Raw genomic sequence first — 24,672 nt, forward strand, 5'->3', positions numbered from 1 at the left:
CGGAGCCGAAAATTTTGCGTCTCCGAATCGATTAGTATGACCCTTTCTAGAGTAATTCGACCACCAGGAACTCAGAAAACACATGAAAAAGAGCGTAGGACCAACAGCAGAGAAATGAAGACGGAAATCTGCAGTTTTTCGGCTGTAACTTTTCAGGCGCTGCTCGCAGCGTATTGAGACTGCGCTCAATCGATTTCTCTCGCAAAATTACGTCGGAATAGTGCCCTAAGAAATTAATTGCTGCCTTTTTCGGAATCGTCGAAATTTTCGACAAAAATCCAAAGGGGTTAGCCTTAGTTTTTTCTCGATTTTCGGAGCCGAAAATTTTGCGTCTTCGAATCGATTAGTATGACCCTTTCGAGAGTAATTCGACCACCAGGAACTCAGAAAACACATGAAAAAGAGCGTATGAGCAACAGCAGAGAAATGACGACGACAATCTGCAGTTTTTCGGCTCTAACTTTTCAGGCGCTGCTCGCAGCGTATTGGGACTGCGCTCAATCGATTTCTCTCGCAAAATTACGTCGGAATAGTGCCCTAAGAAATTAATTGCAGCCTTTTCCAGAATCGTCGAAATTTTCGACAAAAATCCAAAGGGGTTAGCCTTAGTTTTTTCTTGATTTTCGGAGCCGAAAATTTTGCGTCTCCGAATCGATTAGTATGACCCTTTCTAGAGTAATTCGACCACCAGGAACTCAGAAAACACATGAAAAAGAGCGTAGGACCAACAGCAGAGAAATGAAGACGGAAATCTGCAGTTTTTCGGCTGTAACTTTTCAGGCGCTGCTCGCAGCGTATTGAGACTGCGCTCAATCGATTTCTCTCGCAAAATTACGTCGGAATAGTGCCCTAAGAAATTAATTGCTGCCTTTTTCGGAATCGTCGAAATGTTCGACAAAAATCCAAAGGGGTTAGCCTTAGTTTTTTCTCGATTTTCGGAGCCGAAAATTTTGCGTCTTCGAAACGATTAGTATGACCCTTTCTAGAGTAATTCGACCACCAGGAACTCAGAAAACACATGAAAAAGAGCGTATGACCAACAGCAGAGAAATGACGACGAAAATCTGCAGTTTTTCGGCTCTAACTTTTCAGGCGCTGCTCGCAGCGTATTGGGACTGCGCTCAATCGATTTCTCTCGCAAAATTACGTCGGAATAGTGCCCTAAGAAATTAATTGCAGCCTTTTCCAGAATCGTCGAAATTTTCGACAAAAATCCAAAGGGGTTAGCCTTAGTTTTTTCTTGATTTTCGGAGCCGAAAATTTTGCGTCTCCGAATCGATTAGTATGACCCTTTCTAGAGTAATTCGACCACCAGGAACTCAGAAAACACATGAAAAAGAGCGTAGGACCAACAGCAGAGAAATGAAGACGGAAATCTGCAGTTTTTCGGCTGTAACTTTTCAGGCGCTGCTCGCAGCGTATTGAGACTGCGCTCAATCGATTTCTCTCGCAAAATTACGTCGGAATAGTGCCCTAAGAAATTAATTGCTGCCTCTTTCGGAATCGTCGAAATTTTCGACAAAAATCCAAAGGGGTTAGCCTCAGTTTTTTCTCGATTTTCGGAGCCGAAAATTTTGCGTCTCCGAAACGATTAGTATGACCCTTTCTAGAGTAATTCGATCACCAGGAACTCAGAAAACACATGAAAAAGAGCGTATGACCAACAGCAGAGAAATGACGACGAAAATCTGCAGTTTTTCGGCTCCAACTTTTCAGGCGCTGCTCGCAGCGTATTGGGACTGCGCTCAATCGATTTCTCTCGCAAAATTACGTCGGAATAGTGCCCTAAGAAATTAATTGCAGCCTTTTCCAGAATCGTCGAAATTTTCGACAAAAATCCAAAGGGGTTAGCCTTAGTTTTTTCTTGATTTTCGGAGCCGAAAATTTTGCGTCTCCGAATCGATTAGTATGACCCTTTCTAGAGTAATTCGACCACCAGGAACTCAGAAAACACATGAAAAAGAGCGTAGGACCAACAGCAGAGAAATGAAGACGGAAATCTGCAGTTTTTCGGCTGTAACTTTTCAGGCGCTGCTCGCAGCGTATTGAGACTGCGCTCAATCGATTTCTCTCGCAAAATTACGTCGGAATAGTGCCCTAAGAAATTAATTGCAGCCTTTTGCGGAATCGTCGAAATTTTCGACAAAAATCCAAAGGGGTTAGCCTTAGTTTTTTCTCGATTTTCGGAGCCGAAAATTTTGCGTCTCCGAATCGATTAGTATGACCCTTTCTAGAGTAATTCGACCACCAGGAACTCAGAAAACACATGAAAAAGAGCGTAGGACCAACAGCAGAGAAATGACGACGAAAATCTGCAGTTTTTCGGCTGTAACTTTTCAGGCGCTGCTCGCAGCGTATTGAGACTGCGCTCAATCGATTTCTCTCGCAAAATTACCTCGGAATAGTGCCCTAAGAAATTAATTGCAGCCTTTTTCGGAATTGTCGAAATTTTCGACAAAAATCCAAAGGGGTTAGCCTTAGTTTTTTCTTGATTTTCGGAGCCGAAAATTTTGCGTCTCCGAATCGATTAGTATGACCCTTTCTAGAGTAATTCGACCACCAGGAACTCAGAAAACACATGAAAAAGAGCGTAGGACCAACAGCAGAGAAATGAAGACGGAAATCTGCAGTTTTTCGGCTGTAACTTTTCAGGCGCTGCTCGCAGCGTATTGAGACTGCGCTCAATCGATTTCTCTCGCAAAATTACGTCGGAATAGTGCCCTAAGAAATTAATTGCAGCCTTTTGCGGAATCGTCGAAATTTTCGACAAAAATCCAAAGGGGTTAGCCTTAGTTTTTTCTCGATTTTCGGAGCCGAAAATTTTGCGTCTCCGAATCGATTAGTATGACCCTTTCTAGAGTCATTCGACCACCAGGAACTCAGAAAACACATGAAAAAGAGCGTAGGACCAACAGCAGAGAAATGACGACGAAAATCTGCAGTTTTTCGGCTGTAACTTTTCAGGCGCTGCTCGCAGCGTATTGAGACTGCGCTCAATCGATTTCTTTCGCAAAATTACGTCGGAATAGTGCCCTAAGAAATTAATTGCAGCCTTTTTCGGAATTGTCGAAATTTTCGACAAAAATCCAAAGGGGTTAGCCTTAGTTTTTTCTCGATTTTCGGAGTCGAAAATTTCGCGTCTCCGAATCGATTAGTATGACCCTTTCTAGAGTAATTCGACCACAAGGAACTCAGAAAACACATGAAAAAGAGCGTAGGACCAACAGCAGAGAAATGACGACGAAAATCTGCAGTTTTTTGGCTCTAACTTTTCAGGCGCTGCTCGCAGCGTATTGGGACTGCGCTCAATCGATTTCTCTCGCAAAATTACGTCGGAATAGTGCCCTAAGAAATTAATTGCAGCCTTTTCCAGAATCGTCGAAATTTTCGACAAAAATCCAAAGGGGTTAGCCTTAGTTTTTTCTTGATTTTCGGAGCCGAAAATTTTGCGTCTCCGAATCGATTAGTATGACCCTTTCTAGAGTAATTCGACCACCAGGAACTCAGAAAACACATGAAAAAGAGCGTAGGACCAACAGCAGAGAAATGAAGACGGAAATCTGCAGTTTTTCGGCTGTAACTTTTCAGGCGCTGCTCGCAGCGTATTGAGACTGCGCTCAATCGATTTCTCTCGCAAAATTACGTCGGAATAGTGCCCCAAGAAATTAATTGCAGCCTTTTGCGGAATCGTCGAAATTTTCGACAAAAATCCAAAGGGGTTAGCCTTAGTTTTTTCTCGATTTTCGGAGCCGAAAATTTTGCGTCTCCGAATCGATTAGTATGACCCTTTCTAGAGTAATTCGACCACCAGGAACTCAGAAAACACATGAAAAAGAGCGTAGGACCAACAGCAGAGAAATGACGACGAAAATCTGCAGTTTTTCGGCTGTAACTTTTCAGGCGCTGCTCGCAGCGTATTGAGACTGCGCTCAATCGATTTCTCTCGCAAAATTACGTCGGAATAGTGCCCTAAGAAATTAATTGCAGCCTTTTCCAGAATCGTCGAAATTTTCGACAAAAATCCAAAGGGGTTAGCCTTAGTTTTTTCTTGATTTTCGGAGCCGAAAATTTTGCGTTTCCGAATCGATTAGTATGACCCTTTCTAGAGTAATTCGACCACCAGGAACTCAGAAAACACATGAAAAAGAGCGTAGGACCAACAGCAGAGAAATGAAGACGGAAATCTGCAGTTTTTCGGCTGTAACTTTTCAGGCGCTGCTCGCAGCGTATTGAGACTGCGCTCAATCGATTTCTCTCGCAAAATTACGTCGGAATAGTGCCCTAAGAAATTAATTGCAGCCTTTTGCGGAATCGTCGAAATTTTCGACAAAAATCCAAAGGGGTTAGCCTTAGTTTTTTCTCGATTTTCGGAGCCGAAAATTTTGCGTCTCCGAATCGATTAGTATGACCCTTTCTAGAGTAATTCGACCACCAGGAACTCAGAAAACACATGAAAAAGAGCGTAGGACCAACAGCAGAGAAATGACGACGAAAATCTGCAGTTTTTCGGCTGTAACTTTTCAGGCGCTGCTCGCAGCGTATTGAGACTGCGCTCAATCGATTTCTCTCGCAAAATTACGTCGGAATAGTGCCCTAAGAAATTAATTGCAGCCTTTTTCGGAATTGTCGAAATTTTCGACAAAAATCCAAAGGGGTTAGCCTTAGTTTTTTCTCGATTTTCGGAGTCGAAAATTTCGCGTCTCCGAATCGATTAGTATGACCCTTTCTAGAGTAATTCGACCACAAGGAACTCAGAAAACACATGAAAAAGAGCGTAGGACCAACAGCAGAGAAATGACGACGAAAATCTGCAGTTTTTTGGCTCTAACTTTTCAGGCGCTGCTCGCAGCGTATTGGGACTGCGCTCAATCGATTTCTCTCGCAAAATTACGTCGGAATAGTGCCCTAAGAAATTAATTGCAGCCTTTTCCAGAATCGTCGAAATTTTCGACAAAAATCCAAAGGGGTTAGCCTTAGTTTTTTCTTGATTTTCGGAGCCGAAAATTTTGCGTCCCCGAATCGATTAGTATGACCCTTTCTAGAGTAATTCGACCACCAGGAACTCAGGAAACACATGAAAAAGAGCGTAGGACCAACAGCAGAGAAATGAAGACGAAAATCTGCAGTTTTCTGGCTGTAACTTTTTAGGCGCTGCTCGCAGCGTATTGAGATTGCGCTTAATCGATTGTTCTCGCAAAATTACGTCGGAATAGTGCCTCACAGATTCAATTGCAGCACTTCTCAAAGTCGTCGAAATTTTCGCCAAAAATCTAAAGGTTCTCACTTCTTCGGTCACTCTTGGAGCCGAGAATTTTTTGTCTGGGAATCGATTTGTATGACCCTTTCTCGATTAATTCGACGCCCAGGAACTCAGAAAACGCAAGAAAAAAAGCGTAGGACCAACAACAGAGAAGCCATGTAAAAAACTCTGAAAAATAAATCGAGCATTTCAGAGATGATACTGTTTTCTACAAACGATTTCTAATATTCAGGTAAATACAAACGATCCACATTGGTGTATTCGAATGACATTCATTTTCGTGTCCCATAATTGCGGCGTAGACATTTTCGACGCGAGCTTTCCTGAACTTTCCACTTACACAGCTACTACGGTTTGTCACCAATACTTTGCACGCGACAGTTGTTTGTTATGAATCTAGTACCTTGGTTGATAATAGCTCAAGTAGCTCCAACTAACAATTTCCCCAAACCCACCTAAACCCGCCAAATTTTTACGAAAAATAACCCAGGGCTATGAGCCTTGAACATATCTTCAGTTAACGGATCTCGTCTATTCAGCTGTAGTGGTTGTGAAAGAAGGTCAATTTGATCTTCTATTCCTTCCAATAGCGAGACACTCCACTGTAATGGACGTCGATAATTGCCGTATTTCATCAATCCCTGTACATATGTAGTGCCGAGTCACAGTATATGCTGAAAATCCACGACCTACATGCGCCGACGCTGCGTGGGATTGAGAAAATCAATAACCAGAGTCTGCCGTTGTTTTTTCTTTCAAGTTTGCATTGGCAGCAAACTCTTTCCAAAGCGGGCACAATTCTTTACCTAATTCGTTACAGTTTATAGTTACACAAATTGGCATGCTGTACTGAAATTGCGTTTTGCCACACGCTTCCGATTTCATATACGTAGAATTGATCTCTGTTTACGAGGTTGAAATAATGACGTATTGTTGCATAGAAAAATCGTTATTGGCCAAATTAAATTTGATTGAAATTCAGTCACTACTGTAAGACAACAAAATATGAAGATATTTTTCGAATTGACTTTCTCCAAAGTAATTGTCAAGTTGCAAAGTAATGGTTCTTATAATTTTTCTATTACATTAACATCTCTAATTTCAACCTCATCTCTGCTGTTGTTACTACAAGGTAGCATCGTAACAAGAGATATTTATCCACAAAATCAGAGTCGTTTGTTCAACTATTTACTGCAAGTTTAATAAAAAAAGATGTATTTTGCAATATTGTTGATGTAAAAAATTATCACAGTATTGTGCATTTTGGCTTCTGAAACTGTTCATAATTCATTTACAACTTCACAGAATTTTCATTTTTCACTCTTCTCTGAACAGTGAATTCGTAATCTGAGCATGCTTGAGTCTAAATTCTAATTAAAGGAATAAAATAAATATAGTAAGAGACAACAGACACAGTTCTATAATCGCAATGTTTTTGTTTTTTTATTCATTTATTATTATTTTCTATCATAATACTGTATAACATACAAGAAATGCACTTTAGTGAAACCTACAGAAGAGAATTTGAATGTAGAGTAGTTATTTTATGTTGCTTCTGTTTGTTGTTTGACTGTCAACTTGCTTCCTGCGGTCTTAATGATTTAACAGATTTTTCTCCCTAATCTCGAAAATAATAATTATATGTAATGAGCAGTGTAATAATCGTCAACCATCAAAGGCAATTTTCATCTCTTTTTTTACATTGTTATTATTGATAGACGTTATTCTTTTCAGCAAGGGTTGTAGCAATATATTCATATTATCATACACACTACTATAAGTATTACTTTATTCTTGAATCGTGTCATGGTCAAAAAATAAATATGCATTTTTCACAATAATTCTCTCGCTCTCTCCCCTTCCCTTGTTTCTCATTCTTTTACTCTTAGTTTCTTTCTCTCCCATTATCTCTCGTTCAAGTAAGAACTATAGTTGTCCTTGGAATAAACATTCGGCTACCAAACCAAGAAATAATTTCTCAACTCCTTTTTGCTTTCTTTTTCCCTTGCGTTCAAGTTTATCATAAATTAGTATCAAATATAAAAACTTATACATGCCTGTCAAGTTCGCTCATTTACACAATATAATACCTTTTTTTATATTTATAATATCACCGCAACAGTTTGATTGTATTGAGCAAATAGTAGTTGCTCAAGGATAGGAAAAAAAAAATTTGTTTTAAAAAGTAAATATTAAAACGATAATGAACAATAAAGGCCTCTTCAAAAACTTACTTTCATCTTTCAAAATGACAAAAGAGAATACAACATTTATGAACTCAGTAAACGGATATGTGTTTCTAAAGGATTGAGATTAATGTTTTAATCGACTTAAATCTTAAGTAACATTAAAACAATTTTGACTAGATTTACATATAAATATTATTGTTGTACATAATATAATATTTATATTACAATATTGAAAAAATGATAATGTAAAAAATAATAAATTTCCAGGAAAAAGACAAAGTGTGTTTCCTGAACAGGCCTTGCGACTGATAATTTGCTTAACGGCTGACTGACAGCTGTCCCAGCACAAGGGACTGATACGTAATCAATGAATGTATGTATGTAGAAGTAGACGGTACAATAAGTAATAATAACAGTTGTACAATACAATACAGTACCAATGTTTTACATTAAAAAATAGGATATTATTAGATATTTGTTAATTTAACTAAATGGAGGCCAAAATGTGATGCGCGCTCATCAGTGTGTTATTATTTCAATGACTTGTCTCACACGCGCGAGAAAGGTAGGAAGTTTATATATAGCCATTTAAATAATCATATATATTCAAAATACTATGATCTGAATGATAGGTGTAACAAATTAGAGCCGCTTGACTTAAATCTTCAATCTTCAAAAAGAAAAGAAAAAAGTAATCTCTCACGTATGTACGTATCAATTAGTCCAGAGATCAATATCAGATTTGATAAGAATTAGATTTATTACAACATCGTGCATCAGGGTTCAAAATAAATTATTCAGATTTGTATTCCCATTGTCTTTCATTGATATCAAATCTTATTGCAGTGGCGCAGCGCCAATATTTTCCAACCCCTGTTTCACATTTTTATAATTTTTAATTCATTGTATTGTGCAGATGAATATGCCCCAAACATTAAATTAAGCAATAGTACAGCTGCATCGGTCCGTCTGTCCGTCCGTCCGTACATTCGTCGGGACGGTATATCCAATTATATATGTAAAATATAGTATGTAATTTATAATATACAAATAGGTATTTATAGTGTACAGTATGTAACGCGTACTTGCGGCTGCTAAACTTGTAATGTATATAAATTGGCGAGAGATTCAGTCTTTGTATAAAGGAGATAATTCGTAACATTATAATATGCGTACTTGTTTGTTTTCTTTTTTTTTCATTTTGTAATTCTTTATATAATAATAATAATAATAATAAAAAGTTTATGTACGCGATATCACAGCACTCAGCGTAATATGAAGGTACTTATATATCCACAGTAGGTATGTAGATCATAGATATATTAGTTTAAACATCACCAGTATACTGAGCCGCGACATTCACGCACACTAGGATTATTATTTTTTCACTTATTTTTCATTCAAATATTAGAATTGAATCGATTTATTAACAAACTGGGCAGCGAGATGAAAGATTATCATTCAAATCATTCAAGTTGATGTTACTGCTGCTGAATGAGAACCGTTACCGCGGCAAAGCGGAGAAAAAGAGAAATACATATATGTATAATATATATATTGAAGTAAAACTAAACAAACAACAAGATATAAACTTAAACTCTACGGATTAGTTGTAACAATAAAGAACAACAATTATCAGTCTCACTGCCCCAATTTGTGACTGGGATCCTTTTCAAAAGCAGCCTATCTTTCTCATCAGTTGGTGAGACGACTTTGAATGTGTATTTACTAAGGTGTGTGTAAGTATAAATTCTTTGACCGCCATTAAACTGTTAAACTGCAGTTTCGCACGCATCGTTCCGCGCATAATTATGTTATGTATGTACGTATGTATCTATACATATATAATAGTAGTAGTTTTTTCGACTGTCTCCCAAACAGAAGGTTTTTTTTATCTTGTTATTCGCTTCCTTTCGTTTCTTATATATGTGTAAATTTGATCTGTTGGAACAATTACAAAAACTACACCAGACTCTCTGTAGCTCGACAGATGCTTGAAATATATCGAGGCAGCGATATGATACATAAATTTTTTTTGTTTCGCAAAGATTGATTTACATGAGAACCTTTCTTATTTAAACCATGATGTAAAATACAGCATTGGATCTATAATACGCTACATCTTACATATCACAGAACTACGCGTACACCCGCTATCGTGTGAATTTATTTTTAAACTAAATAATAGGTAAAGTGTAAAGTTTCTATTGTTACTCCCCTTGACAAATACGCCTGTGAATGTGACCAAAACTGTGACCGACGTACTCAATAGAGGGTCAGATAGAGGGAGTACGCAATGTGCATAAGCTTCCACATTCTGATCAACTTATAAAATTTGTTTTTTTACTTCGTACAAAGCTGACAAGTGTGTGCATTTGTTTAAATCTATAATAGGATAAAGACCTGTTTTAGTTATTGAATATTTGAACGAATACCTGAAAACACCTACAATAAAATAAAACCATTCTCAACACAAAACGGCGATTGTACTCCATCTCATCAGGTGATACAAAAATTAAATTCACTACTGAGCGGAATATTAAAAAAAAAATATTAATGATCGATGGAAAGAAATGTGTGAAAATTAGTTTCTCTCTTGTCGTCACCTCTTTGAATTAGATTAGGATATTCCCAACGTACTTGAGATCATTAAACTTGCAAAATCTGTAAGCTCGTTGAAAACCCTATCATATATTGAATGGAAAACGATTAGACAGTATATATTTAAATGAGAATGGTGGATTTTGTATTCCGATACGTTCTTGCCGTTTCATATTATGTATATACATATATATATAATCACCTAAGAATTTTTAGATTCTACACCAGGTTTATGCAACGTTCACAATGAGTAAACCTAGTGACACTGGAGGCTCACAAAAAATGTAACACAAAACTCGACTTTACTCTTTGCATCTTATGCGAGCGGATTAGAGAGTACGTAATATTTTAGTATTATATAGCACGATAATACAGTTGTACTATATGTATACATATTATATGGAACACGGCTCACAGCTGCTAGCCTCATGTGTAGGTATATCTTATGCAGCTTCTTACAAATTTATCTATACATAACAACCTAGATTCGTTTAATTACTAAAGTAAATGATGGTCAATTTGTTGAATTGAAACTAAACAGGTATATATGAGGGTATGATTTCAGAACATTTGCCATCTTTTTCTTTTTTTTGTTGGTTTCCTTGAATCATTTTTGCAAATTAATTACGCAGTATGGCAATTCGGTGGCCAGTTGCATAAATATCAAACAACAATGTTAATATTAATTATTTTTCATTTAACAAGAAAAAATTATCATTTCTTATTGATCTTCTTCATATTATTCTTCATCTTCTGATATATAAAAATAAACTCAGCTTTGCTCTGAGATGCACAGCCATATGACTACGCGCCTGAATATTAGGCCCCCCCTCCCAAGTAGTAGCTTTAAGGTTTACTTTTACTTTAATTAATTAGTATTTAGTGATCCCCGAATTTCTATCAAGAATTTTTTCCTAAGTCGAGACACACCCAGTCTCGTCACACAGTAACAATATTACGGTTCTCTTTAAGCGCTTGGCTTAATTTTTATGCAAAAGGCCTCACGTTGAGTAGAGCATCGCCTGTATACATAATATAAATAAATTAACTTATTAAACCTAACCCACCCGCCCTTCTATATGTTTCGTGCATTTCAGAAAAGCATACAGGTAAATTACATAGTTATCGTAAGAAGATTACTATAGATTATCATAGATTATGACCACGATTACTACATTTGTGGCCACATTCAATATTCATTAATATATTCATTATTATTATTAATAATATAATTTTATATCGGTATACCATTACTAACAAGCTATATCAAGACTCGACTGGAATGTGCCTCAAAAAGTAGCGTAGTATATCGTTTTATTATTCACGATCACTCGTCAAATTTGCACAATTTTCGTATAAACTTTAATAAACTAATTAAGCGCAGAGACCCTCCTGAACTGTCAATAGAGGGCCAATTTCAAGGAAGAATTCACCAAAAGCGACTAATTCAGTATTATTCTCAATATAGACTGATATTCAGACATTTGATGGTAGTACAGTAATACGTTTAAACTTAGCACCATTCCAGAAAAGTATAAATAAAGAAAAAAACCAAAAAAAAAAAAAAAAAAACCGAGGAATTAAAAGAAAAATGGAAAAAAACAACATATCATTGATACTACATTAAGAACATATTCATCAAATCTACCATTTGACATTAATTATTATAGAATTATTCACGGGACATTTAGGAAACAGGGAAGTATAAAATATTATTTCCTGCTTACTTGGCCCGTGCCCCAGAGGGTTTCCCTCTCGAAAGATGTCACTGCTGCACCGGGGTTGGTGGATAAGGGTATCCGTATGGTGACACTGGTTGAAACTGGCCATAACCCATTGATTGATAAGCACACGGGTTAGTGCCTGGTGGTGGCCTGTTGGTCTGGAAGAACTTGTTGTTTACCAGGCTTTGGATGCCTGCATCTGTATGACTGCCTGGTGGCATCATGAATGGCGGTGGCATAGAGTACATGCCCTGTCCATTTTGGTTACCATTGAACCCATTCTGTCTATTGTTGTACCTATTCCCCTGGTATCCACCACGTCCTTGATACCTGGGCGTACCTCCATTCTGATTGTGGAAATTGCCTTGGTATCCACCTCCACTATTACCATTCTGATATCCATTTTGATAACCATTCGGCTGCCTCGGCTGATAGCTGTTCTGATTACTGTGATAATTTGTTTGCCGATTGTTTTGGTAGCCGTTTTGCTGGCGCGGGGTCGACCTGTCTTGAATACTGTTCTGCTGATTATTTTGCCAGTTGTTTGCATTGGGACTGCCAATGTTTCGTGGGCTCCCGGGACCTCCGCTACTATTGTCCTTGGTGGGTCGGACAGTATTCCAGCGTTGACGACCCTTTCCAAATTGATTTCTTTGCGAGTTTGCCATCTCTGATAATTGGGGATTGATCGGCTGGCCAGCCTCTTCCAGGACAGAGACCAATTCCTTAGCCTGTCTGGCGTTGTTTGGTGTGAAATATGCATAAGCTGTACCAGCACTTTCGCAACGACCTGTTCTGCCTATCCTGTGGATGTAGTCCTCGGAACTATTTGGATAGTCGAAATTCACTACATATTTTACATCCTCAACGTCCAAGCCTCGTGCAGCTACGTCAGTGGCAACCAGTATAGCAGTCTTTCCATTTCTAAACTCTGACAGAACGTAATCTCTTTCTGGCTGCGACTTATCTCCGTGTATCGCAATTGCTGACCATCCTTCACGTTTTATTGCCTTGGTTATGTCGTCCACCTTCTTCTTAGTTTCAACAAATATTATCGTTTTGTTACCGCGGTCTGCTCCAATCTCTCTCAAGAGGGAAGAGAGCTTCGTTTCCTTCTCATGTTCCTGGCATATTTCAATTATTTGTCGTATATTATGGTTGGCAGCCAAAGTCAGGGATCCAATATTGATCTGAATGTAATCACTGAGAAAATCTTCGGCCAAAGCTTGTACTTCTTTGGGCCAGGTAGCTGACCACATCAGAACTTGTCTATCGGGTCTAATTTGCTCTATAATTTTCCTGATCTGAGGTTCAAATCCCATATCTAACATCCTGTCTGCTTCATCCAAAACTAAGTACGTGCATCTGCGAAGATTAGTCGTACCCTTCTCAAGAAAATCAATTAGACGTCCAGGCGTGGCTATGCAAATCTCCACACCACGCTCTAGGTCACGAGCCTGTGGTCCTTTTGGTGACCCTCCAAAGATACAAGTGTTACGAATGCATGAGGAGGATCCGAAGTCTCGAGCTACGCTCTGGATCTGCTGCGCAAGCTCTCTCGTTGGCGCCAAGATGAGAACGATTGGTCCCTCTCCTCGCCCTAGTCGCGGCTGATTGTTGATATGCACAGTGGCGGGAAGCACGTACTGTTCAACATAAGTGAATAAGATAACATTTCATCCTTAATAACAATATTCGTAAAACATTTTTAAAAAAGAATAGATGGATTACTCACAGCCAAAGTTTTGCCGGATCCAGTTTGGGCGATGCCGACCATATCACGACCGCTGAGAGCAATGGGCCATCCTTGTGACTGAATAGCAGTAGGCTCTTTGAATCCCTGTTTTCTAATTTCCTCCATGACATAGTCCGGGAAGTTTCCTTCTTCGAAGGCCTGGATTGGGAAAGGGGTGTTGTTTCCCTTTACAGTGATTTCTTTGCCAATATGGTACTTGTTTACTTCGTCGGGAGATCGGCTGACAACATTTGCGTGTGGGACATATAAATTCTTAATTATCGGTTGGAGAGAGTTCAAGTCCCAGTTTGGTTTCTTCAACAGATCACCAGGCGCCTTTTTTTGATTTTGCTTCAGCCCACCCATGTCTCCGTGAGGCTGTTGTTGGCTGTTCCAGTATGTGCCTCCGCCTGTGCGGTTGCCATATTCTCTGTCTGTCCTAGGTCTGTAACTGCGTCAGTAAACAATATATCATGCATAAAAACTTGCCTGTATGAGCTTGTAATGGCATGCAGACTAAGGTGCACAATGTATGCACATGTAGCCAAGGAATCTTTATAATCATTTATTATTATTCTTTTTCATAACAATTGTCATTGTAAAAAATTAATTGACTGATATTAGGAGGATGTGCATCTCTAGAGACTTGCGAAAAGTCAACTATAAGATTTTAATACATTGTCATAGCAAGCTGGCAGGCAGGCCAAATAGTAGCTTCAGAACTGATTTTGCACAGGTCACAGTGTTTAGAATGGCAACAAGTTTAAAAACCATATGCCAGATGTATCACAATTAATTTGACTGCTTGAATCATCCTTATCTAAAGCGTGAAATTTCTGTTTTAACATTAATTGTATAGTTATAGTTTTTGCCCACAATGCAATTGACTAGCAGAAAATTGAACTTTTTTTTACATATAGTGAAATTGAAGAAAGCAAATCTCCATACTTTGTCGATCAAATAATTCCAAATTTTTTAGAATAAAATTCCAAATGCAGGTGTATCAAAATTACAGACTTATGCATGTGACACGTGAAGAACAAAATATTTATCAATCAAGCATTTCATCTTTCTTGATACATGTATCCCCATAAAAAGGAGCATGCTATACTCACTGTCAACCAGCTCAGTAAGTGCTAAGAGATTGAAATACAGCTTACCTGGTACTCGGACTGCTGATGGTTTGATTGTGTTTTATATGATATAAGTTGGACTGATCAATATAATGTTTGAAAATTATATGAATGAGATATATTGTGTCTTCAATTAAGAAAGCATAGAAATACTATTTAGGAGTAGACAAAGCATTCAAGGGTATTGATGACACAATTTAATAATCCAATGCTGCCTGAGCTTGTTAGTGAGTGAAAATATTAATTGTTTTTATCAGCAGATTCCTTCGATTTACACATACATTTAATTGCGTTAATTGATTACCTAGTAGGAATGAAATTTTAATATAAAATAAAGCTATTTAATTGAACCTTTATTATATATCAAACTCTCTGTTCGAAATTTTAATGAAATAATAAGTAGATTGCGTAATACTGATCTGTTTAATGAGGTGAGTGAATAATAAAAAAAAGAGTAAATATGACGGAAAAATTTCGCGAGAATCACATATCACGAATGGTACAGATGAGGCTAGTCGACGAGGAAGGAGCATAGATATGAGACAAAGTTGGTAATGGTTTCTTCCGAGTCCCCGTTACCAACGACATATGGCTAGAATAAGGTCGAGTGAATATTCGAGAGAAATGCTGTGCGGCCGTAAATAAAATGCAAGAATTTAATGAACAAAATGGCCGATGTTGCCGCTTCTGGCGGAAAGAGGCATGTAGGAAGAAAGAACGACGAAGCAAGCAGTCGTCGCCCCGTATTAGCGGATAAATTCGCTTCACCCGAGCCCAGGTATTATTGATCGTGCGATAGGCGATAATTCGTCGAAGGCGTTACGGAAATCACAAAAAATCTAATGTAATACATGAAACAACTCACGATGTCTGATTGGAATATCCGTTGCCGTACATCTCGGTACAGCTCTACGTTCTTTGCGTTACCTGCGATGATCTTCGGTGAAAATTCGTGTCGGCTACCCCCAATCGGACCTGGGGACAATGAACGTTACACTGTGAGTCGCCTCCGAAAGTCCTTGATCCGTAAATCTAGTATATTCCGACGCCAAACCGCGGACGAATCTTGGCGAGTTGGGTATTCGATGTTAATGTGGCTAATTGAGGGACAGAAGACCTGTTAAACTACGATGAGCTTACCTATGAACCCGGCGAGAACAAAACGATAATGGCTGACAGGCGCTAGGAGGATGGAAGCGGGTGGCGAGCTACCAGCGTTCCTACTAGACTCCGTTTCCGGCTAGCAGCTGATGATGTCCGCGCATGATTTTCTAGAACCAATCAGAACATAACGGTGTTTTGCGTCATACCATTCTAGCCAATCAGCGTCCACGTACCGAAATCGATACGACAGTAGGTTCGATACTGGTCTTGCGCATAAGGTTGCGCAGCCTTATGTAACTGTATATATGTATTTTTTAATTTCTTTTACTTATGCTTCTCAGACTCACATACACGCCTATTGTACAAATGAATAAAAAAAAAAAAAATCTGCTTTTGGGAATAAATGAATGAGAAATATCTTGATTCTGTTTAATTAAAGTAAGTCACTGAAATGATTTTCATTTCATTTCATTCCATGCTGCTCCTCCCCATCCGCTACGCTTTTTTTTATAGTGGTATAACGGATAATTTGCGAAAAGTAATACCGTGCTAATACGTAAGAGAGCACGTTTCATTCTGATCTATGTAGATGTCACACACATACCTATGCGCATACGTGTTCAAATTATTGATCAGAAGGACAATGCATGGTCTTTTCCAGATCAATTCTAGATTCCAGATATGGAACCGTAAAAGCATCCGAACTTTCGAGATTGATCTCGATCGCGTATATACAACAGTGTCGATTGATAATGTAAAAATTGGCAAATAAAATACATTAGCTGCCAGTGCTGAAACATTATTTATTAACTGATCAAATTAGATTTGTTTCAAGACGTACCGGATATTATTGTGCAAAATTGGAAGGGCTGGAAGAGGCCCGATCTTTCGAGATTAATCTCGATTGCGGACATACAACAGTGTCGATTGATAATATAAAAAATTATGAATAATATAAAAAATTGTAAATAAAATACACTAACTTCCACTGCTAAAACGTTATTTATTGCTTGATAAAATTAGATTTATTTCGAAACGTATCGGACATTATTGTGCAAGATTGGAAAGGCGGGAAGAGATCTGAACTTTCGAGATTGATCTCGATCGCGTACATACGACAGTGTCAATTGATAACATAAGAATTTGCGAATGAAATACACTAGATTAGACTGCTGAAACGTTAATTAGTGCTTAATGAAATTAAACCTGTTTCAAGACGCACCGCATATTATTGTGCAAGTTTGGAAACATAGTATACTAAATTATTCTTCACATAGTTTCAAAAAAAGCACGGATTGACGTAAGAGAACAACGGTACACGTAATATTATGATTAACAAATTTTATTTGTTATATCGACGTTTAAATACTGTACATTAATGAATCACCTTTCCTAAATTTTTGTAAACATAGAGGGAGAAAGAGGGTGGGAATGAGTAGCAAGTAAAATACCACGAATTTATAACTATAATCATTAACTAAGAATAAACTTAAAAAATACACGATCGGTCACTTCAATCTTACATCTGACATAAATCTTTTTCTTGTATTTCTTAATATTGTTTTTTTCGTTTGAATCAATAATTCTTCATAAATTACGACAGTTAAAAATATGTGACGCGCACATTCGTTCACCGCAGTAGTCAACTCATTATCAAATATATTTTATTCTATTCATTTCACACCGTATCTTTTTCTCGTCATCTTCAAGTAGAAGCGGAATTATGAGAGCTGCCCATGTCACAATAATTTTGTTATGAACTGCTCATCAGAGATCATCTTTCGCTGCTCCAGTAACTCTTTCCAATAACTTCTGAAAGGAATAAACACGCTAGCGTTCATTGATTTGTCTTAAACCAGTGATAAAAATTGTTTCAAGTATAGTGTGAGAGTAATTGAATAAATGATTTATAAAGATACATATACATGGATGTGCAATATTAAACGAAAAACTAGCCAGCAGATAATTTTCGCATGGTAGACCTGCTTGACGCAGTTAACTAATCCATTGACTAGACATCAACAGCAGTAATTGACGCAGAGGAGAGGTGCCCATATGGTACCGTCAATCTCCGTGGGTATCGATCATCGACTTGATACGATACGCGCACCTTTCCTTTCCTGTTCCTTCCTTTCCTACTCCTCTTGGAATCTTGGAAAAATCAATTGGACAGATATCCCCCTCCCCCGATGATCTAAACAAACCTTGTGGCCACGCAGCACAGCAGGAAGACCGCTGCTAGCGATGAAAGCCATTGGTGGGGTGCATTGATGGTGGAGGCGACTGGTAGTACGTTGGGGGTGGCATGTTGGGGTAGCCACCTCCGCCTAAATTGGACGGAGGGGTCATGTTCATGTTTGACGGCGGGCCACCCCCATGTTGATGGTGGAACCCTCCACCCATGTTCCCCACGTTCACTCTTGGAGGGGGAGGAGCTCCTCCCAAACCCATTATACCCATTATGTTCAAATGAGAGGGTGACGGGGCCTCCATATACGCAACGTGGCTATGCGAGGGTAAAGAAGGGCCCATCGGCCCCATAACAGAAGGCATGGCAGGAGGAAGTTGGGGTGATGGTTGAGAAGGAGGGGGAGGAGGGGGGGGATGTGACGACGAGATCAGGGGCAATGGAGGAAGAGGCTGGGCAGGGGGTGGCGGTTGTTGAGGAGGAGCAGGAGGGGGAGGGGGCGGAGGAGGTGGCTGTAAGTTTAAACGAGCGGCGGCTGCCAGGGTCGGGGGTGGAATGGCGCCCCTTGCACCGTTGGTGGGACTGGCTGAGGACTTGCCTGTGCGATTGTTTACGGGGCTGCGACTGCGGGAGTAGCTTCGGCTGTAGCTCCGACGACCTCCTCCTCGACCATTGCGCTCACGACTACGACTGCGACTTCGACTCCTGGAGAAACTGCGATCTCTTCCACCTCTCCCTCCTCCTCCTGCTCCGCCTCCTCCGCCCTTAGAACGCCACCTGCTTCTTCCTCCTATTCAAGTTGAAATTTCAAAGTGTTAGCATAGGGAACTATTGTTTTGGATCAAATTGAACTTGATTGTCAGGATGATTTTCAAAGTCTTCTCTCAAACATACCTCTATGCCTTCCAAATATACCGCCACCGCTGCTACCACCACCTCTGCTATCAGTGAGTTCCAGTAGTTTAGGATTTATAACTTGATTAGCTTCTTTCAATACTTGAATCAAATCGTTTGCTTTGTTCGAGTTGTTTGGAGTGAAGAAGGTGTAGGCAGTTCCAGTCTTCTGCCTTCGACCTGTTCGGCCGATTCTGTGGACGTAGTCCTCGGAACATGAAGGGTAGTCAAAATTGATGACAAATTTAACGTCTTCAACGTCTGAAACCAACACGTAAAATGAGAATATGTTCTCTGAAACAGTCAACCGTAGACAAACATCTGAATTGTACATTAGACTGCTGCCGCAGGCAATACTTTTTACATATTCTTTGGATTGATGATAAATGTACCACATGTGTCATCAAATGCTCTCAAAGAAGCAAATCTGGATTGATAACAAAATTGAGTAAGTATGAAAGATCTTAGGGTAGTCTAATAATTATGAATGATTAAATTCATAATAAAACATAGGCATGCGATATGGCATTGTTGAAGATAATTTAATGACGTGCTACTTTTCCAAAAGTAACAGAAGAAAATATATACAGCAAATAGGAATTGCACTGATCTTTGGAGAGCATTGATTACACGAAGAATAGTTCATACCCAACCAAACTGTTACACTATGGAATCTAGTCTCTATCCCATAATGCCGCTTAATATTACCAATCAATACTGTGACGGGATTTATACATATCTTAAGAAGATATTTTCAAAAAAACAATGTATTTCAAGTACTTGTTTCTTCTTCAGAAAGCAGTCTTATTACCACCAGTTGCCAGTATTTCATAACATAATCATGTAAAAGTGCGAAAATTTCAGATTACCATTCTAATCACTCATAGCATTAACTGTATTATACAGACTCTAATCATTCAACAAAGACTCTTAGCAAATGACAACGCTTCATGTCAAACTTGTTGTTTGGATAAATAATCTGCTTACCTGTACCTTATAACAAACGCTCTTACCATGAGAGGTAACATTTTACGTACTATTGACTTGTGAACTCTAAAATAGATTGTTGAACAGCTGGGAAAAAGCCACGTTATTGTAAAACTATTGTAAAACTATATAAGGCACATTGGTGGTTCGAAAATACCTCCATGTTTGAATATGTATATAATTAAGAAATGAAGATTAATATACACATAAATAATGAAAGTAAATTAGTTAGACGCTGAATCGGCATTAAGAGTAAAACATAGAGTCCTAGTTTAGAATCTAGTACGTAAATAAGATTTCTGGTGCTGTGGTTAGTGATAATTTGGATATGGTATACATGAAAGGAGCATGTATTGTTATGAACAGTACGAAGGATTGCAAAATGGGATGGGATCGCACAGTATTTATGAAGGATAATACGGACGGACACATGGATGATCAATATTGATTTGATATTATTTATCATACTAAAATTAGGCAGTGGGCGAGTTTCGCAAGCAACGTACGGGCAGGGCCTGGCTGTTTGCGCTCGCTCCAGCAACAGCCTCCGCGGCTCGGTTGCTTAGGGCCCACTAGAGGCTCAGGCATCTGCTCTAGCATGCCTCCGCCTCTCATTGGACCGCTGTCGGGTTAGACTAGCTCGACTGGCCAGTGGAAGGGACTCTATTCTGGCAACAACAACTTGGCCAGCCCAGGTGGCGTACACAGCGTAGTAGCGTAGGAGTGAGATATCCGGTACGCAGGTAGATTAAGTAGGGCCCAATTAGGCCCGGACTGGCCCGTCACGCAATTGACGGATAGAGGCACGCGCAGCAGCCAGCGCAGACAATGCAAACCAGTGCACCACCGAACTAAGAGGCGGGGGCCCCCCTATGCTTTGCATTACCCGGCGTGGGCCTGCGCGCAATGTGCCTCTGCAATGCAAACAAACATCCAGCCGCGTTAGCTATATACTTTTTGGTTCACGTCATTTTCAATTTTTTATTTATGTATTTTTTTTTCTTGACGAATTTGGAGATGTTACATATATTGATGTTAGAAAAATTCAGAGGATATGTATTTTTTATTCACTTCTTTTTGTCTCTTCGTTTATTCTTACCAATCTGACGCTTATTTCTCTACCAATAATCAATGTAATAGTTAGAAATTAAATTTATTATGCAGATATGTGTAATGCGGAATTGAAAAAAAAAAAAATAATAAAATTAATCAACAAATACTTGCAGATGTACAATAAAAAGTAAATAATTTTCGACTAGTTAAACGGCAATTCATCACATGGGATTGTATTATAAGTTCCAACGGATTGAATAATTGAATTCTATAAATTCGGCACGATGGCAAGAAATTCTCTGAATGATAAACAAAGTGGGAAGATAATATCAATGCTAATCACTCATTGTATTCTATGATGCTATTTAATGAGAAAAATAAGGCAGTAAGTAATGACAAGAGTAACGTTTTCTCTAATGAAATCATAAACAAATTAGTTGGTAGCCAATATGTATACTAATGCTCTTATCAAATGCGTATAAGATCATAAATCGTTGTGAATCCTCAGATCGATTTTTATACAGTTATACATCTTTCAGCAAAGTTATAATCAAATGATAGAACAAATAGCATGATACAAAATTCCCGCAGCTTATCGTATTTACAGAGTCACCACACGTAACTCTATACCAAGAACTAATAAGAATGAAACAAAAATAAATAATCGAATAAATAAATAAAGGATAATGGAGAAAATTGTATTCTTTACATAATAATAAAAGGTGCTCACTCACCAAGACCTCTTGCTGCTACATCAGTGGCTACTAGTATCGGTGCTTTGCCAGATCGAAAATCTATAAATGGTAAATTATAGCTCACTGTCAGTAAAAAAGAAATGATCAAGAAATAATGCAAAGTTTTTGTTTAATGACCAATTTACTGAGATTTCACCTTGTAAAACCCAGTCTCTTTCTTGTTGTGTTTTGTCCCCATGTATACAGACTGCAGGCCAGCCATCACGCTTCATTTTTCTAGTTATTTCGTCCACCCTGCGTTTGGTTTCAATAAAAACTATCGTTTTGTTCTCATTTTCGGCCATTATCTCTTTCAACAATGTGCTAAGTCTGCATAAAAGAAAAGAGGATAATTTTAGTTCTCTCAATACAGGAACGAATAACCCGTTTCAAAAAATATTGACATTGGAAAAATGTTTTTGTTCGTTTGTTTGAAGAGGACTGACCTAACTTGCCAATGAAATCAAGCTAAGTTAATTTATCTCCAGTTTATGTAGCATACTTGTGAAGCATATACTTGTGATGATACACAGGTACGAACAAATCTGTATGCAATTATAATAGTAAGAAAACGAGATTTTGCGAAGAGATAGTTACGTACTTGTTCTCCTTTTCGTAATCTTGACATACGTCAATAATTTGGAGAATATTGTGATTAGCCGCAAGCTGCAGAGAGCCAACGTTTATCTGCGTGTAGTCCTTAAGAAAGTCTTCGGCCAGATTCTTTACTTCTTTAGGCCATGTTGCAGACCACATAAGCGTTTGTCTATCTGGTCTAATTTGTTCTATAATTTTTCTAATTTGAGGCTCAAATCCCATATCAAGCATTCTATCAGCCTCATCGAGTACTAGATATGTGCATCTTTTCAGGTTTGTTCTACCGGATTCTAAAAAATCCAACAATCTACCGGGTGTTGCAATCACAATTTCTACACCCCCATCGAGATCCCTAGCCTGTGCACCCTTCGGCGCACCTCCGTACAAACATGTATTCCTGATGCCTGACGAATGACCAAAGTCGTCAGCAACCTGCTGTATTTGCTGAGCCAATTCCCGCGTCGGAGCCAAGACTAGAGCTACAGGACCATCTTTGCGGCTTAGCTTAGGCTGGCTATTTATATGCACTATGGCGGGCAGTATGTAAGATAAGGTCTTTCCTGATCCAGTTGAGGCTATTCCCACCATGTCCCGCCCACTCAAAGCAATCGGCCATCCTTGGGCTTGAATCGATGTCGGTTCTTTGAATCCAAGCCTCCTGAAAATTGGTAATTAGTTTCTATATGAACTTCACCCATAATAGTGTTTATAAATAATGAAATTTGAACTGTTTTGAAATTACTTTTGGGATTCCTAAAATCCAAAACACAATTTGTTCCCTCCTTGATTCATTGGGCTTGGTTTGAAGGAACTTATTTGTCAATCCAAAACCTGAATTCACGAACTATAATGTTGTTTTCATTGTTGTTATTTTATGAAATGTATAACCAGCGTAAATTTGACAGTCAACAGTAATAAAAACAAAACGTTATAACGGGCTGGTATATATTATACTCACTAATTGTTTAACAGGCATTTGTGAATTCGGTATAATTATACTTAAGAATTTGAAAGTGGGAATCAATTCCATAAAACATGTATATTCCTCTGACATTTCCCAGAGCATCCAGATTAACATTAGGAAAAGTTTGAGAGTGCTGTTTGCATGTAATACGGTTTGTTCATTACTTACTTGACTTCTTTCAGGACATAATCAGGAAATCCAGCTTCTTCAAACGTGAATACAGGATTAGGTATATTTCTTCCTTTAAGGGTGATTTCTTTGTCACTTCTGTACTGTTCGACGACACGTGGATCCCTATGTTGTACAACATCGCTAGGCACATAGAAGTCCTTCTTGAATGGTTCTAAACGGCTCAAGTCCCAGCGCGGCTTTCGGAGATTTGCTCCAGGCTGGCCTCTGCCGCCCCGACCTCCGCCTCCACCGCCTCCTCTGTCACGTCCTGGACCTCCTCCCCCACCGCCAGGTCCTCCCCAGCCACGTCGATCCCTAGGCGACCTGCTCCGGGACCGGCTGCGAGATTTGCGCCTCCTATCCCTTTCTCGGCTACGGCTAGATAAGGATAAAAACTATTGATTTTGAAGTGGTTTCGTGCGAGTTACTTTTCGTCTGAAATTAGTTTATTTTGTTTTCATTTGCAAGGAGGGGCGTTAACGCCGGGTGAAATTGGTCGAGGCTAACTCTCAATAATGGGGTATACCTATAGGGAAGCATCGATTTATATGGTCAGTGCGCGGGTAATGAACAGAGTAACAAAATGGCGATTTTTAAAACGCAAGAAGCGTAAAGAGACTGACGAAAACGTTGTTGAACAATACCGGCTGCAATAAATAGAGAACAAGTAACAACTAGGCGGCGTTTGCAATTTATATCTTCAGAGAATGCCGAATGTTTATTCTACTTAGTCAATCTCTTTCGGTTAGCCGGGTCGATGACACAATTAGCTAGAGAAGGGTGGCTCAGTTGACATATTGCCGCGCGCTGATTGTCGGCGAGGTACATGCAACTTCCATTTTGTTCCATCGTTCGTACCCCCGTGGATTGTTTGTATATCAAGGTATATCCTATTTTACGTACCTTCGATAACGGCCCATTATTTTTCTTATTAGGTTATCACGATTTCTTGTTAATTAATACTGATTACAGATACGCGCACAGGCGCAGGAAATTTAGTGTGGTTCACTGTGCAGTAAAAAACGGCTCAGATTCACATATAATACGACTGCTATTTTCCCCCGAGACGTCCAGTGATGCGAAGCAAGTCTGCAAGTGGATGAAGTGGATAATGGATATCCCCAGCTCACGAACGACTGCGACGCCAAGCGTGTGAATGCGGGTACTCTGTCAATTTAGCTCACGTAGTCACTTCCGGTACGCAAAAAAAGTCAAGAGTCCTGTACATTTGTATTAGTAATTTGCAATGAATGCGGTCCGTACCAACACTGACATTAACTCTCGATGTAATATCAGAAACGATCACTTGCTTATTCCGTGGGGTTTTATTTTGACTGC

The 24,672-nt window shown here is 38.9% G+C and overlaps 2 protein-coding genes across 2 annotated transcripts; both read right to left on the minus strand.

Annotated features, from left to right (window-relative positions):
• Positions 1 to 7,253: 7,253 nt before the first annotated feature.
• On the minus strand, positions 7,254 to 15,900 carry LOC124406847 (DEAD-box ATP-dependent RNA helicase 20-like). The gene is made up of 4 exons (XM_046882486.1): positions 15,783 to 15,900; positions 15,508 to 15,617; positions 13,510 to 13,960; positions 7,254 to 13,420 (listed from the first exon to the last, which is right to left on the minus strand). The coding sequence occupies exons 2-4, from the start codon at positions 15,537 to 15,539 to the stop codon at positions 11,816 to 11,818; spliced, it is 2,088 nt and encodes a 695-aa protein (XP_046738442.1). The 5' UTR covers positions 15,540 to 15,617; positions 15,783 to 15,900; the 3' UTR covers positions 7,254 to 11,815.
• Positions 15,901 to 17,315: 1,415 nt separating this feature from the next.
• On the minus strand, positions 17,316 to 24,395 carry LOC124406849 (ATP-dependent RNA helicase dbp2-like). The gene is made up of 8 exons (XM_046882488.1): positions 24,238 to 24,395; positions 23,332 to 23,712; positions 22,204 to 22,857; positions 21,760 to 21,932; positions 21,603 to 21,662; positions 18,829 to 19,089; positions 18,533 to 18,724; positions 17,316 to 17,558 (listed from the first exon to the last, which is right to left on the minus strand). Exons 1-8 carry the CDS (start codon positions 24,252 to 24,254, stop codon positions 17,521 to 17,523), a joined length of 1,776 nt encoding a protein of 591 aa, XP_046738444.1. The 5' UTR covers positions 24,255 to 24,395; the 3' UTR covers positions 17,316 to 17,520.
• Positions 24,396 to 24,672: the final 277 nt, after the last annotated feature.

The sequence above is a fragment of the Diprion similis genome, chromosome 6, assembly GCF_021155765.1.
Source record: "Diprion similis isolate iyDipSimi1 chromosome 6, iyDipSimi1.1, whole genome shotgun sequence".
Taxonomy (NCBI): domain Eukaryota; kingdom Metazoa; phylum Arthropoda; class Insecta; order Hymenoptera; family Diprionidae; genus Diprion; species Diprion similis.